This window comes from Galeopterus variegatus, unplaced genomic scaffold, assembly GCF_000696425.1.
Source record: "Galeopterus variegatus unplaced genomic scaffold, G_variegatus-3.0.2 Scaffold993, whole genome shotgun sequence".
In the NCBI taxonomy this organism is placed as follows: Eukaryota; Metazoa; Chordata; class Mammalia; order Dermoptera; family Cynocephalidae; genus Galeopterus; species Galeopterus variegatus.
Genome location: NW_007727104.1, coordinates 325,250 through 342,665, shown reverse-complemented (window position 1 = coordinate 342,665; position 17,416 = coordinate 325,250). Strand labels below are relative to the sequence as shown.

At 38.6% G+C, this 17,416-nt stretch overlaps 1 protein-coding gene across 3 annotated transcripts in view; it reads left to right on the top strand.

Moving 5' to 3' along the window:
• Positions 1 to 17,416, top strand: part of PTPRM (protein tyrosine phosphatase, receptor type, M) — a 361,286-nt gene that overhangs the window by 45,019 nt on the left and 298,851 nt on the right. For 2 of the 3 annotated variants that reach the window (XM_008574056.1, XM_008574058.1), the window contains exons 5-7: positions 5,417 to 5,690; positions 6,656 to 6,692; positions 13,240 to 13,314. In XM_008574056.1, coding sequence (XP_008572278.1) covers positions 5,417 to 5,690; positions 6,656 to 6,692; positions 13,240 to 13,314 — 386 coding nt within the window. The remainder of the gene's footprint in view (positions 1 to 5,416; positions 5,691 to 6,655; positions 6,693 to 13,239; positions 13,315 to 17,416) is intronic. The other variant, XM_008574057.1, reaches the window with a different exon arrangement.

Below are 17,416 nucleotides of genomic sequence, written 5' to 3'. Positions count from 1 at the left end.
AATCTAATTTGTCTTGTGGAGCAAGGATGAAAAGACATTTTGGGTTTGAAATTACTCTAGTCAACTCAATTCTTCCTTTAATATATCTGAAGATGGGTAGATGGTAGCCGTTTAAAAAATAATATGTCTGGAGTGGAGTGTATAATATAACTAAAACCAGCTGGCTAGAGTGGAGGCCTGTTAAATGGTCATTAAATTCTCAAGTTTTCTTCTTTATTTTATTTATTTATTTATTTATTTTTCCTTTTTGTCTTTTTTCGTGACCAGTAACGGGATTGCAACCCTCGGTGTCGCGCCCGTATCGCGACCAGCAACGGGATCGCAACCCTCAGTGTCGCGCCCGCACCACGCTCAACCAGTGAGCGGACCCGTCTCTATATGGGATCCGAACCCTCAGCGGGAGCGCCGCCGCGCTCCCAAGCGCCACACTCAACTGAGTGCGCCACTGGGCCAGCCCACAAGTTTTCTTCTAATCCTTATACAGTTGCTTCTTGGAAAAAAAAATTAATTTTTTTCACACATATTCCCTTAGATGGTATTTAAATTACAAAACAAAGTTTCATTTCATTGGGGACTGTCAAACGTCATATTGCTCAAGTTACAGTAGGACAGTGCCTGGCACACAGCAAACTCTCTGAAATATTTGTTGAGTTAATAAATGAGTGAACAAATGCAGCAGACATACTGGTGAGGCTGGGGAACAGAGGAATGGGGAGAGAGAGAGGACGGGGGTGGAGAAAACAGACGCAGCTTTTGATCCCCTCAGGGTTCACTACTTAATTGTGGGTTATCCAGGATAAACTTAAAATTGAACCAGCATCGTTCTATCACAAAACCTTCGTCTTGGTAATTTCCTCCTCTGTTAGCTCTTGGGTATCTGGGAAATGAATACACAATAAATTTAACATCGAATCTTAGTAAAGCAAGCATATCCGTGAATATCAGTGTGGGTAATGTGCACTGTACCCCCAAATAACATAGAAATGACTTCTGGTTTATATGATGCTTTCAAAAACGTGTTCTTCATGGCCCACTTCATTCTAAGTGTCATGAGACACAAAAATGCCTACATCATAGCTCTCCTCCTCCAGGAGCTTATGAGACTTGAAAATAATAATAAAAGGACAAGTGACTATAAATCTTCACAGAAAACATGATTCTGTGAGTTTAGAGCAGAAGTAGAGTACATCAAACTGAGGTTACAGAGTGTAAGGCCCTGATAGAGGGGTCATTGGGGGTCTCAGTCTTTCATGAGATAGGGCTTTGCTGAGAGTGACCACAAGGTCAGAGTGTTGGGGACAGCTGCATCCGAGGGCAAACATGAGTCCAGGCCAGGGTGAAGGGACAGGTGAAGATGCCTGTGGTAGGAGAATCCAGGATGTGCGACCTGAAAGACTGGAAGCGGCGGTGCTGATTTTTTATCTAGCTGAGTTAGAATCAGGAGGGAGCTCCTTGTGGGTTGAGAGAGGTGAGAAGATCAGCGTGCTGAGAGGACACCAGCCAGGTGCTGGAGGTACTGCGGAGCCCCGGAGAGTGTCCTCCCCAGAAGTCACTAATGACTTGGATACGGACGGCAGAAGCAATTGAGAGCAAGGGTAACATTACCATCTCTAGCTCCCTTGATGTGATAAAAGAGAAGGAGTCTTTCCATAATACTCAAAATAAGTTGACTGTGGAAGGTAGACAGAGACTGGCTTGTGTGTTGGCTGTGCCTGCCAGGAGCAAGCAAAGGTTCGTCTCACAGCAGATGCTCACTTCAGTGCCTTGACTAGGACTCGTTAGCAGAGAATGAACACTAGCACTGCCCGACGATTAAGAGAACCAGCTCCAGCCTCCCAGAAGAGTCTGGGCTCTTCTGTCACTTTGGTAGAATGCCCTGAGTAGAATGTCACTTCACCTCTGAACTTCAGTGTTCACATTAGTCAAATGGGAAAAGTTAAAGCTACACATGGTAGGCACTGGCCTAGCACTGCCTATAGGGAACGATTCCTGCAACTTTGTTTTCTTCATGTGCATCTTCAGTTTTCTGCTTTGTCTTGTATATGGGTTTCCCAGAAGTTGTTTTTAAATTAAAATTTTGAAAATCATGTCATATAGCAAATGAAGTGGAAAAAGTGTTTGAAGGAAGCTGATGTTAAAAATTATTTTATTAAATGGAGAATCCCTTTGCATAGCAAGTAATTATTCTTATGGTTTTCCCATTTTGTGAAAGTTACTCTTGTAGGTTGAATGAAAATTTTAGATATGTAAAATAAACATTAGTGATCCACCTCATTCTCTCATTTCCATGATTTTGTGGGCCAGCAAAGAGTTGGCTGGACAGCTTCTGCTTGGGGTTTCTTGAGGCTGTGGTCATCTGAAGGCTCAGCTCATGACCTGCCAAAGTAGCCCTGCTACCAGTGGTGCTGCCTGTGGCCTGGGAGCCCTTTGGGACTGTCAGAGTGCCTGCATGTGGCCTCTCCAGTGCAGCAGGTGCAGGGTCGTTAGGCCACCTGGTGGTTGGCTTCTCTAAGACGAGCTTCCCAAGGGAAAGGTAGAAGATGCGGATACACGGTGTGCCTTCTGCTGCGTCCTGGTGGTGGCACGTAAGTCATCAAGGCTGGCCACCCCACCTCATGATGGAAGGAGTGTCAAAGATTTGCGGATATGTTTTTAATTCACTACATCTGACTGATTGTAGATGTAAGAAGTCAGAGAGGAGGAGGAGAGAGGTGAAAGTCCACTTTACCTCTTTATGTGTTCCTGTGTCCTTGCTCTAGAAAGATTCTTTCTAAATATCAGATCCATCACGCAAGAAGAATTCTACCAAATTTGTTGAAGCATCTTACATGACTAGACCCAATAGAAAGTCTCTGATGTTAAGAAGTAACAGTTGTATTTTTCTTTTTTTAAAGTTTACATCACTGCTCAAAATTCACTTTATCGTTACACTGTAAACCAGCTGGACTATGTCTACTGAGTAATCACTCTGATGTTCTAAAGCAATTGATTATTATTTAGACAGAATGGAAGCACGCATTTCATTATGGAAATGGCAGAGCACATTTCATTACTGTAGTAGAATGTGTTAAATGGCTGTACTCGCAGAGATAGGTGGTTTTACCGAGTGCAGATTTAGAGTTCACACAGACAAGAGGAACCACTCCAGGTATTCCCCTAGGTGGGGTGATAGGGACCCCTCTTCTGTGCTTTTCCCTTGACACTAATGGATACCTTTACCAAGCAACTCTTGGATTATAGCACCTCTTGGATTCCAGGGAATCACAGTGCTTTTCTGATATTTTAAGAAAAAATACATCTCCCCGTCAGAAGAACTTTCAGCCTACTCTGGATTCAGTTTTTGAAAGCTGCTGTCAAGGTTTAGTTTTTCTCAGTATTAGAAACTTTTTTTTCCAACAAAACATTCATAATCCCAGCAAATATGTTAATTTTTTAAAAGTCCATCAGTTCAAGGTTTCTCCCATTCTCATAAGATGACTTCAGAATTCGATGGCATTGGATAGGGGCGGGCAGCTGCCAGGGAGGCATTGGATAGGGGCGGGCAGCTGCCAGGGAGGCATTGGATAGGGGCTGGCAGCTGCCAGGGATCTGCTCCCCAGTGGAGACAGCATCCTTGCAGGTGTCTTCTACAGTGCCCCTTTCCACCTCAGCCTTATATCTGATTCAGCTGGCCTTGTGCATGACTTACTCCTACGAATCCCTGGTAACTCCAGGGCCTTTGCTTTTGACATTCCAGTCCCTTGTCTCTGCTTTTCTTTTGTCTTCTCCTCTTTTCACTGAATATGGTGAAAAGCAAAGGAATATAAGAAAATATGGGGAGATAAACCTAGTTAATGTGAATCACTGCACATTAGGTTTTGTGACTTGTTAAAACTTGATGTGCAGGGCCGGCCCGGTGGCGCACTGCTGTAGTGCGCCGCTTGGGAAGCGCGGTGGCGCTTCCGCCGAGGGTTCGGATCCCACATACAGACCGGCCGCTCACTGGCTGAGCGAGGGGCGGGAGCAACACCGAGGGTTGCGATCCCGTGGCTGGTCCCGGCCCGGTACGGGCGTGACACTGAGGGTTGCGATCTGTTGCCGGTCACGAAAAAAAAGACAAAAAGGAAAAACAAAACAAAAAAACTTGATGTGCATTCATACAGATGTCATTGAAGAAAATAATTGTCTTTTTTATAAACTTAGTTCATATAATTTCATTTTTCAGGTAAACTGCGCCTCTTGGGAAGCGCGGTGGCGCTCCCGCCGAGGGTTCGGATCCCACATACAGACCGGCCGCTCACTGGCTGAGCGAGGGGCGGGAGCAACACCGAGGGTTGCGATCCCGTGGCTGGTCCCGGCCCGGTACGGGCGTGACACTGAGGGTTGCGATCTGTTGCCGGTCACGAAAAAAAAGACAAAAAGGAAAAACAAAACAAAAAAACTTGATGTGCATTCATACAGATGTCATTGAAGAAAATAATTGTCTTTTTTATAAACTTAGTTCATATAATTTCATTTTTCAGGTAAACTGACTTAGTTGTCAGCAAAGTTATCTTCAGCTACATGTGAGAAAAACATTGTTTTAATGTCCTGCTCATATAAACAGCAGAGATTATCATATACATTTTTTAAATTATGGTGAATTTTGCTTATCTCAATAAATTATGTTATTTTGGGTGAGAGAGTTCTGAGGAGGAAGTTAAGCACCTTCTCTGTCTCTCATTGAGCAAGTGTTGAAAGAGGTCTTTTATATACCAAGCTCTTATTATTGACTATTTTCAATGTGTTCTTTTTTTACTTTACTTATTTTTAATTGACATGTATTCATTATGCATGGGGTACAGAATTATATTTTAATACACACATGCAGTGTGTGACAAGCAAATCAGGGTAATTAGCATATTCATCATTGCAAAAATTTATCATTTCTTGTAATGAAAACATTTGAGCTCCTCTCTTCGAGTCATTTGAGAATATACAATATATGATTGTTAGTAGATGCCTAGCACTACTGTATACCACTAGAACTTCTTTTTCCTATCTGTAATTTGTGTCTGTTAACCGCCCTTTCCCTGTCCCCTCTCACCCTCCCGTTCCCAGCCTCTAGTAACCACAATTTTGCTCTCTATTTCTATAAGCTCAACATTTTTTTTAGCTCCCACATATGAGTGAGAATGTGGTATTTCTCTTTCTGTGCCTGAATTATTTCACTTAACATAATGTCTTCCAGGCTCATCCATGTCGCCACAAGATGACAGGATTTCATTCTTTTTATGGCTACGTAGTATTCCATTGTGATGTGTACCACGTTTTCTTTATTCATCCATCTCTCGATGGAGTCTTTCTTTTGGTTGTCCTATGGGTCTGTGACGTTGAGGGCACAATGGATCAGGTCAGTTACAAAATATCATTCATGATGTTCTTTTTTTCTTTCTAGTGTCTATCAAATAGTTGTTGAGGATGAACGTCCTCGAAGAGCTAAGAAGACAACGGAAATCTTAAAGTGCTACCCAGTGCCGATTCACTTCCAGAATGCTTCAATACTGAATTCGCAGTACTACTTTGCTGCAGAATTCCCAGCAGACAGCCTGCAGGCTGCTCAGCCCTTCACTGTTGGTGATAATAAGACATACAACGGATACTGGAACACTCCCCTTCTCCCCCATAAGAGCTACAGAATTTATTTCCAAGCTGCTAGTAGAGCCAATGGGGTAAGTTTGATAGATGACTATTTACCTAGGCTATTTTGGGTTATTAATGTGAACACGGATTAGTAAGATAGTAGTAAAAAGTGAAGTCATGCTTTTGGTGTGTTTTGACTTATAAAAAATATTTTTCTCTTTTTGAAATTATTTTCATCTAGAAAAATTTATGGGAAAAAATGAACGTTATTCATCTCTTTTTTTTCCAGTTTTTTCTTGTTACCAAAAGTTAGCTAATAATTCTGGTTAGCTTACTATTTTACAGGAAAATAGAATAGTTACAACACATACATCCAGCTCATTTAAAGTTTTGTGAAATTCACAACATCTGTCTTTTCAGCATATTCTGTCCTATTTCTTTAGTTCCACAAGAGTTTATGCTTCCTATAGCTGTGACTAAATTAGGTATCCTTTTGTTTTCTAAGAGAAAGCAGCTTTAGAAAGTTGAGATGGAAACGGAATAAAAACTTAAAAACTATCATTGAGTCATTTCTGAATTTTTTCCATTTCCTATTCAAATCAACTCAGAACTGTGATAAGATTTTAAAGTCTTCTTAGACAGATGGAAACACTTTCCAGATACCACAGTGGTTTCCCTCCCTCACAGCACAGGTCTGGGTATCATCACGGACTTGACTTTTGCCAGTGAAAAGGTGGAAATCAAGATGCAGAGTTCTCCAGTGCTGTTTGCACAGGGAGCAAGTGTGGGCCTAGAGAAGGTGGTCAGGGGCCACCAGGCAGAGACACTTTGTGTCTACCTTCCGGCTCATCATCTGATCTAGAAATGCCTGATACCATCAACACTGGAGCCAGAAAATATATGTAAGCGGGGCTCAGAAAGTAATCATTGTGTGATTTAAGCCACACTTGGAACAATGAGGTCTTTCCTTATCATTGTATTTAAATAGAGCTACAGATACCTCTGTTTTAAATAAAACATGAATAATGATTTTTCCCTTCTTTATTTGACACAGGAAACCAAAATAGACTGTGTTCGAGTGGCCACAAAAGGTAGGTTGAAACGGTGGGATGCTTTCCTAGTTCATGTCCCTTAAATTTTATTTTAGATTGTGTTACAAAACTTCTTGATATGTAACCTCATTGAAATAAGTGGGTCCGTCTGTGTATATTATACCTATGTGCGTGTTTGTGTGTAAGTAGGTAGGTAGGTATGTATCAGGATCCTATGGCAGTTAACACTGACCGTGTTTTATGTAGATACTTTTTAAAATAAGAAGCCATACTGCTATGTTCCAAGCAGTTTCCAATGGTTATCTTCTTAGAAATTCTTTTAAAATAAGATTAATTTTTATATGATCTCAGTACACATTTTTTAAACCATAGGGCCATTCCTGGTAGTACTGTATCTAGTGAATCTTCCTATGCGAAGGAGTAAAATATTACCTGCTATTTTTAAGCAGTGATCTAGTTTTAGTAGCACTGTAACGTGGAGTCTACATGGGCTTTGTCACTGATGATATTTGTCTCTCTGGACCCAGTAACTAGGTGATGTTATTGTGTAACTTCAGTTTCCCAGGCCTGGTTAAAATTCTGAGAAAATGTGATCAAGGATGAGCTGTAAAAGTGGGTAGGGTGAATCACCGATGCTCCCACACAGCCCTCCTCAAGAAGAAAGTACAGATATGTGTTTGTGTATGTGAGCGGTAGTAGCTTATCAGCCTTACAGTGGGGGCTTACCATCACATGTGGGAGTGTACAAGAAAACGCTTGGAGAATTTTAAAATGCTGTATTAAAATGAGGCATTATAAATTAACACTTGTAGTTAAATACACTCTTTCAGACCATTAAAGTAACCTTGAGCACAATGAAAAAGTTCTTTGTGATTTAATTTAGAAATGATGGTAAGAAGGCATCTTTGGCTCTGTGGCATGAGATTTAATTTACTTGATGAGTTCTGTTGGATAAAAATACCTTTTTGTTGACAAAAAACATAAAAATAACTTTCAGGTGACATAGTTTAAATATAACAAAGAGGTACATCTGCATTTCCAAACTTGTTACTGAATTCTTTTTTCATGAAAGTACATGTCTTTTTTACTCAGCGTTAGCTCCACGAGTATTTCTTGGTTGCGTGCTACGGGCCAGGCATTTGTTTGTGAGGTGCTCACCTCGTGTCTGCCCTGTCCTCGTGGGCTTGTAGCTCTATTTCCAAGAATCTACTTACACTAATTTTCAAACACTCCATTGTTTATTTCATATTATAGCTGACTGAGTGCCCGTATTTATAGGAATACACTAATGGTAAATGGCATGATGGCTGTCGATGTGCTTCATACACCACCATATGCTATCAGCTGCTCACTATCATGGCCTCACGAAGCCCTTGCACCAGGGATACATTCATGCACGCGGGCCTTCAGGTCATGGCCCATGCTCAATAACAGCGATTCCAGAATATTGCTTTATTACATCCCACTTACTCTTAAGGTCTGAAAAGGTAAATCCAGTCCCAGGGTGCCTAATTTATAATGCCTTATGTTTAACATCACAGCCGAAAGTTTTAAAATCCCTCTCAGACATGTGTTCTCATTTATTTCTTCACCATTACTGTTAAAAAGGATTTAAGTACTGCTACACTCATGTTTAAAATAAAGAAATGTGGGTTTTTGGAGATGAATTGACTTGCCAAGGTCACTCAGCTAATAATCTGTAGGTCAAGGCTTCATCACAAACATTTGGATTCCTGCCCGCAGTGTTTCTTTCTCTGTATCTCATGGCTTTCCACCCAGCACAAACTCTGGCCCGTTACAGCACTCTGTAGTATAGCATCTGATCTCCCCTTTATTACAATTGAGTCACTTCCCAATTTACTCTGAAAACAATGAATTATCTGTCATTGTGCTCATTTACATAGTTAAATAATTATATAAATAACATTAGTAAATATGGAAACCTGACAAGTTTGCTGTTTTCACAATAGATTGAATTAGATGGTGATTTGGATCATTTTCTCCCATCAGCTAGATTTCATCAATATTGTAATTTGTTTTTCAATTCACCAAAGGATGATTAGGCAATCAGATGACCTGATTGACTAAATATTCTCCACTCATATTTTCTGAGTCATTTGCAAACATTTACACAGCAACAAATTCAATACAATTAACCTCTTTCAGCAGGGAGAAGGAAACAAGTTTTAATATTTACTACATAACATTGTCATTTCTGTTTCACACAGTCTTAGTGCAGGAGGAAACGTTGGGAGATTTTCTCCATCCAGGCAGAACTACACTGTTTTATGCTATTGTATTAAGTCCTATGTCAACAGATTCAGCAACCCTCCCTAAAGTTTCTACTCCTGTATAATCAGAAAAAGTTTCCTTATTCATACTAGAAATTCTTTTTGCAGCATGGGAAGTCATTCCTTCCCAATTGCTTAGTCAAAACAGAGAAATGGGGAGACCTAATAATTTTATTGGTACCACGTAGTAAAGATGTTTGAAATTTAAGAGTTCAAACATCCTGAGTGTGTTTTGCCACATATTGCTGATAGTGTGGTGGCTTGAGTTTTTAGATACTAAACCACTTTCCTGAGCAGCATTTTGAATTTACAAAGATTTCAATGTTCCCAGGAAACAACTATTGACATGTATCTTTACAGAGAAAGTATGGAGGTGGATTTGTTTTCACAAAGAGCTAGTTTGTAATTTCAAGTTAAGGGTGATTATTTTAATCTTATTTCAAAGGTATATTATGACACTCTTCATGTCAAATATAAAGTCTCATAAAATTAGACGCAAGAAAAAAAGCAAGGCGTGTTGTTACATATTTCCGTATGTGTGGGGGATTGCTTATATTTTTATGTATCCTCCTTTAATTTATGTATCTAGATGAGTTCCCCATAGGTACCTGTAACCATAGGTTGATTATTGACTATAAACCAACTCAACACAGTTTTCTCTCTTGAGTTACTTGATGTTTGAATGTTACCCTCCCAATTCAAAGGATTCTTTTTCATCTGTAGAGTGGAGTGAATAGAATAGCTTTTAAATATTCTTAGATTCTCCAAAATTGTGTTTTGTTTCTAATCATGTTCACATTTTTACAGATGGATTCTTTTTATGACCATTTGTTCCAACTGTGTCTTAGTAATTAATTTATGTGTTTTCGCTAACTTTTATACCCATTATGGCTGCCTTGTGGTAACTGGTGGGGTGGGAACTCTTCTTTATTCTTGCTTTAGAATAGGCTTTGTTGATGATCAATTCTAAACTGACAGGGCACACTTAAAAACCAACATCTGTCCTAATAGTAAACTAAATATCTTGTGTTAAATGAGATATTCATTCTATTTGAAAAGTCAGTAACAATCAATATAAACTATATATATTACAGATTAACAATATTTCCATAGTATGATGCCACCTATGTTTCTCCTTGACAGTATAGGCATTTGGGAGCTTTCCAGTTACCCATTTATTTAAAAAATGATTATTTGAGGCATAGAGCAATCTGTAAGATTTCCAAGTACAGGTATATAAATATATCAACTCAAATTTTGAAGATTTTGAGTTCATTAAATTATTTTGTTTTTTGTTTTGTTTTGTTTTTGGTGTGTGGGGGCTGGTCAAGTACCTTCCTGAGGGCACTTCAAGAAGTTCATGGAAACATTCATATGATCTTTTAATTCTACTTTTCCGTGGACTTTTTGAAGTATGCTGATATGTTAATTTGTTCCTCTCCTTGCTATGATTTGGCTAACAGCAAAACAAAAGCTGTGTAAACACATGCTAAATTCTTTCCAAAAGTATTAGAGAAGTCAGACTGTAAACCTTAAACAAAAAGAAAACAAATCATTATTCCATTGTTATATTTTAACCTGAATTTTCTGTGAAAAAACGTTCCACTGCTTGTAAGTTTAGTATTTAACTTAAATGTGTACTGGAATGTGAATATGCTTTGCTGGAAGACCTTCAGGAAACTTTGAAGGATTTCCATTGTTTTCATATACTTTCTAACTATATTCAGAAATTTTAATGTTTCTTTTTTTAATCGCTATGCTCTTCGAGAAGTTTCTTGAGACTGTTTTTCTGTTCACTGTTTTCTTCAAAAAATGCCATCCTTCCTAGGCCATAATGCTACGGAATGAAAATATGCTGATAAAAGAAATGAAAAGAATGTCTGTTGAGATGTAAAACTAATTATTCATTTTAATTACTCATATTCAGTACACAAGAAAACAAATTATATAGTAAGACCACTCATATATGCTAATCTGCTATTACTTAGGCTATGCATTTAGAAATAGGAACATATATATTTATCAATCAGCATTTTATAGAGAAAACTTTTTCCTCAATCTGAAATAGTTATTATAATGTGTACATTAAGGCTCTCTGAGAAGTTCCTAAAGAAAAGAAACCTAAAAACCCTATGCTTCCCAAATATATTAGAACCAAACTCATTTTTCAAGAAACACCAGACTCATGCAAAATGCAGTTTGATGAATGCTAGTTCAACAAATTTCCTAACTACATATCCTAACTACATGAAACTGAAATGGCAGTTAGATATCTTATCCACTGTATTCGTTACTGTCCATCAGCACCAGATTTGTCTTCACGGTAGAGGACTGGAATTTCTGACTTCATTTTACCATATTTATTGATATTCTCTTTTATAACATAGTCTTATTGATAAAAATTTTAAGGCAGGGTCAGCAAACTGTTTATATTAAGAGCCAGATAATAAATATTTCAGGCTTCATGGGCCCTGTGGTTTCTGACACAACTACTCAGCTCTGCGGTTGCTGGACAAGAGCAGACATAGTTGATCCGTAAACAGTTGAGCATGACCATGTCCTGATAAAACTTTATTTGCAAAAGCAGGTGGTGGGCCAGTAGGGAGTTTTAAGGTTATTTGTAACATAATTATACTTTTTCCTTGCAACTAAAAGCAATAGTCACAAATAAACACTTTACAAAGAGAAAATAGAGATCATATAAAAATGTTTCCTGATATTAGTAATGTACTTGTTACGTGGTATTCTTAGCCTCTGATTGTAGTTTGAATTCCTTTTCATTTGTGAATATTTGGCTGCCCAGCATAGCTATTTTCAAGTGACTTTTTATTCATACTGTTTACCTTTTTGGATGTTAGACAAGTGCTCTGTTTTTCAGGAAGGTAGTATTTTTATCAAAAGTAGAGTAGGTTAGATTTTCCAGTGGGTAATGCCAAACCTCATACAGGAGTATTGGTTGAACAACAGTAGTCTATGACTAAGCAAAAATGTTACATGTCTAAAACTTGGAATTTGTATCAATTTTGTAACAAGCCTTAGAAATAGCATTTTACTATGTACAACTTATTATATCAGCATGCAAAATTATATAATATGTCATATCAAGAAAATTATCTTTGTAATGCATCGGGAGCTCTCCATTCTCTGACAAAACTGTTTGTTAATCTCAATTAGCAAAACTAGAATGTTTTCATTAATAATGTGTGAAAGAATGTTATACCGATTTTAAACTCAGTTGCTCCAATTGTCTGGCTATAAGGAGCAGCACTATTTGAATGGTTCAGAGGGATATTTCAAAATATTATGCAGCAGCAGTTTTGGGTTTAATTGTCTGCAGATGGTAGATGATCTATTTTCCTTACTCACTGCCACAGTTCTAATAGCACCCAGGCTGTTCCGTGTAAATTAGTAATCTTTCATGTAAGCCTGTTCTTAATTTTCCAATATTTTTTTCTTTGCATCATTTTCCAGCTGTATCATGTTAGAACTGACATTTTAATTTTCTATTTTTTTCCCTAATATCTGTGTGTCATAAATGTTAACCACTTAAACACAACTGCTGAGCTGTACAGACTTCTCAGTTAGCCTGCTTCAAGAATTTTAATGATTTCCTTGGTCACATGTTAACCATGACAACTACAGCAAAGACAATTAGTAGTTTCTATTTTTTTAACCAATACTTTGAGATGCATTTTTTATTCTCTAACGTGGAATTATTTTTTCACCTTATTTGGTTCCTAAATGAAAACCTGAATGAAATTTAGTTATCAGAGAAATTTCTCTACACAAAAGTGTTTTTAGTGACAGAGGATAATATTCTTCACAAAGGTGATTTTAGCAAGAAGAGAAAATATTTACTTAAGCAACAGAATTTTAAATAACCTAATAAATTTTAAAAGCCTAAAGTTTGGATCATTCAAATGAGCAATGAATCTTTAAGCATCACACTCGATTGCAGTTGGAAACACTATTCGATCTTCAGCTTTATTTAGGACTAATATTCTTGGTTTTGTTATACTTTTTTTTTTCCTTCAGTTGATCTATTCAAGATCTCAGCCAAAGCTTACAACTGTGTCATAGTTAGAAATCCAACTGCCTGACTAGAGCTTAAGAGAAGTCAGAAAATGCAACACTTTGCTGTGGTTTTAGTTTTCTTTTTTTTCCTTTTCTTTTTGTTGTTGGAACAAACTTGAGATGATTTGATATACTGACGGGGATTCTTCTTGCTAGCCTAGCTTCAGTCTGGCTTTTTTCTCCCTCATGCATGCTGACCTGGAAATCTTCCTTTGCCTTAGCTGCGATAATCGTGACTCAGCTTACAACACCTTACATTCGCATCGCCCCTGCTGCAGGCGACGGCCAACTAACAGGTCAGATGTTCAAGTATAGATGAGTCATCTTGCCCATTTCCTGCTCATTTTTCTCAGCTTTGTTTTCCCTCTACATTTCCTCCTTTGCTTAAGGCCTGTTTACAATGTTTCAGACCCTTGGTACAGACCTGTGCTCCTATTAAATTAAGTGATATGCTTGGCCTCTTCTATGTGCACATTTATATCCATGCATTAAGTACAACTCCACTGCATGTTTTCATTGTGTGTTTGGTCTGTCAGTATGTTCCTTTCTAGACTAATGTTATGTAGAAATAAAATTTGCTGGACATGCAATAGCAATAACATCAAACAGGATTGCAAACAAAATACCTAAAGATGTATTTCCAGTTTTCCAAACTTAATCTAGAATGGTGTTGAGATTTGAGGGTGAGAGAGGTTTCTTTCTCACCTTGTAGGGTCTAGTTTGCACATGCATTTAACAATACACAATCTTGTCCAGATGTATTTCCAGTTTTCCAAACTTAATCTAGAATGGTGTTGAGATTTGAGGGTGAGAGAGATTTCTTTCTCACCTTGTAGGGTCTAGTTTGCACATGCATTTAACAATACACAATCTTGTCTCCAGTGTTAAGAAATAAAAGCTTTTTGTGTACATATTTCATGTTGCAGAGCTGATTGCATTCCTTATAGATCCTTGTTTCAAAGCAAGGCATTTATATAAAGCAGTGGCACATGTGCAAGTCAAATGCATTGAATAATTTAGGAAAATTTAGAAAAATTGAATAGCTTAGAGTCATGGAGTTGAACCATGTGCTTCTTTATATCAAGAGAAATTAGCTTGTTCACTCTTATTACCTCTATAGGTGTATAGACATCTCTGTAAATTCGTATAGAAAAAAAAGTCCAGTAAATTACTCCAGATTGAAGGTGAGTAGTTAGTGAACTCAAAAAGACAAGCTTTTGTCCTGCAATAAAAGCAAATCTTTGTCAAAATGTCTAATAACATGAGCAGGACTCAGAATTCTGGTGTCAGAACGACCAATGATATTATATGTTACTGCATGTAGTTTAGGCATGATTAAAGAAAGCCAAACAAGAAACACAACTGCTTTCTGTATAATTTCCACTCCAGCAATTGTTTTTTGAGTATGAAACCAGGGAATATTCCTTAGCATTTAAGAAAATAGTAAAGCTTAAGTCATTGTGAGAAATCATAAGTGATTAGGTTGTTCGGTGAGCTTATTATTTGGGAAAATAAAGCCACTGAAACTCAGGAAAATTATACGTTGATTTTATAAGGTAAAAAAATATAGAATAATTCTACTTCCTTCTTCACTGGGATTCTATACATATTTTTAGTTCTCTGTTTCAGGGCCTAAAAGCTATAAATTTACTTACAGTTCTGTTTCCCTTGCTTTCAAGTTTCTTTTAAGCATATTTCTTTTACTGATTGAAGTTCTACTTGTTACAGACTCTTCCTTATCCTGAACTTCTGACATGTTCTTCCCACTACTAAAAGCACTTGAGGGGTGGTGTCTTACCTAACAAAAGATCTCCCCTCTAAAACCTTTACATTTAAGGACTGGGCAGGGTTCCTTGTCCATCGTGAAGGTTGTCTGGGATCCTTCAGCAAGTCTGACCCCCATTATGTTTGTGCTCCTACCTATCTTGTCAGCAAATCCTTAAAAAATGGCTTGGCCCCACCATTATACAATGAGCCTTTACAGGAAATATAGTTAAATAGCCCCTTTTCTCAGGCTTCACCTATAATCTGCTGTCTTCAGATGAAGTCTGTCGTTTACTAGGAGTGAAGTAAATGAAGCTTCCGAATATGGCTTTTTGTCTCAAACTTGCATAATTGAGAAGATACCTCATAAAGCAGCCTCCTCCACGAGGCTTTCAGTCCCCATGCGTGTTACTGTCTTGGAACTAGTCTGAGAAGGACGCACACTTAGCTGCAGTGTATGGCTCCCGTGCCTCTGAGGGCTGCAGGTGATCTACATCATTTACTTTGGTTTATTAGAGATTAAAATGATGGAGTGTCAGAATAAGCCTCAAAAACCAGTAATTTTTTTTTTTTTTTTTTTTTCAACGAAAAACTACTCATTCTTTCCTCAGTATTTACTGCTGGTTTTAATGATGGTTAATCTTACCCAGATAAATTTGCACTCAAGTAATATTTCTTTTTTTCATTTCCATCAGACATCAACTTCTATAGCCGTAACACATCTTTTTAAATAGATTTACTCATGAGACAGACTGCAAGCTTGAGACTTAATTCATTCAATCATGTATATGACATTTATTGAGCACCTTCTGTGTGCCAGGTGTGGACCTACTAACTCTTACAAAGAGTTCTGCTTTCCATGGTTGCCCAGACATGTTGTCATCGGGTATTGTTTGCATTAGTAACATCAAAATCTACGTACACATGTACTCTTCTGAATGAAAAATTCGTATTGTTATTGTCATTTAGCAAAGCTAGGAAAAGACAGCAGCTTTATAGCTGATAGGGGTGAAAGGACCTATATTTTAAAACTTTTTTGTCACGTAGAACAGGTTAGGAAATGGCCAGCGGGACAGATCTGAACATCTCATGTCTGTGACCCATTGAGCGGTTGTAGTTTTGTTTATCAGACCAACCCTGTCTCTCCCAGAGGTCAACAGGAGACACGCAGGAAGGAAACATTCGAAGTGCTGTCAGCTCTTTTCTTGTTCAGTTTGTTTTAGCTGTGCTGACATCTTGCCCCTACCCACCCTATTCAATGCTGTACTTACATTCATTGTTCCTTTTATACCAGTATGGGGTACGTGCTGGTCAGGTGTGCCTTGGTGCAGAGGGGACCTCCCTTGCTTGTCTAACACCAAAGAAAACAAGTACATTGGTGACCTGACCCCAGCACCTAGGACGGTACTGGGCACAATAAAAGTGCTCATAAATATTTGATGATTGAACTCCTTGAACGAATGGCCCTTATGTCAGGAGAGTTCCAAAGACGGACACGCTCTGACTGTAGAATGCTAGCACGTTTCATNAGGGCCAAGATACAGACAGATAATGTTTGTCCTCCCGTGGACCCCAGGTCCTCTGTTAGTGTGATGAAGATGTAACTGAAATCAGGTCTTAGCCACATCGACTAGCTGGGAGAACTGGATATGGCTTGCAGATGGTGGGATTGTTCACTGAACTGGAGCTTGTCAGTGGCAGAAAGAGCAGGAGCGAAGGTCCTGTGGTGGGAAGAACAGCAAACACCGCATCATGGCTGGTGGACAGAGGGCAAGAGTTTGCGTAGGATGAGCGGTGAGGGTGTACGGGCAGGCAGAGGCCAACCGTGACCTTGTTCGTTACACGAAGGACTTTGGTTTTGACCCAGGAGCAGAGTGGGAAGCAATTGAAGTGTCATCTGCAGGGGAAGACAGGATCAGTTTGCACTGCACACTCCAGCCACACTAGAAACATTGGACAGATGAAAAAGGCCAAAAGACTGAAAGTGAAACTCTACAAAATGGAAGACCATCCAACCACCTAGAAGAAAAGAACAGAGTGAGCGGATGTGAATAGAAGAGCTAAATGCCAGGAAATTAATACAGTTAGTACTGGCCATGGGTAATTGATCACCTGCAGTCAGCATGGAAGAGCACATGACAGGGAATTTAAGGCACAGAGTCAAACAAATCCAGGGAACTCTTTGAATCCCTTCTAGATGGAAATAGTTCCATTTGGCCCACTGCCCGAGATATCCAATTCATTTCCTTTGAGAGCCATTTACTGGGGTATATGTATGAATCAAAACTGATAAAGGATGATAAAACCCAGCAATATTGTTTGAGTATATGGACACTGAGATAAAATCACACCTCCTTTAGCTGCAGACAGTTATATTTTGCCCTTTCAAGAGTTCAGTCACTAGCCTCGTGAAAGGTTGCATCAGAGGAGATGTTAATTGTGTTTACTATAAAATATGTGTACAAATACATGGAAATATTTTTATCTACTATACAAGGGCCACATTTTATGTATCTTTAAACTTTCTACAACCTGCCACTCAGCACTTGGCATATGAAAGGCACTCAGAGACTAGCTTTTACTTTCTGATGGAATGAAGTCATTTGTAGTAGATAAAATTCCCTTGAAGTTGTG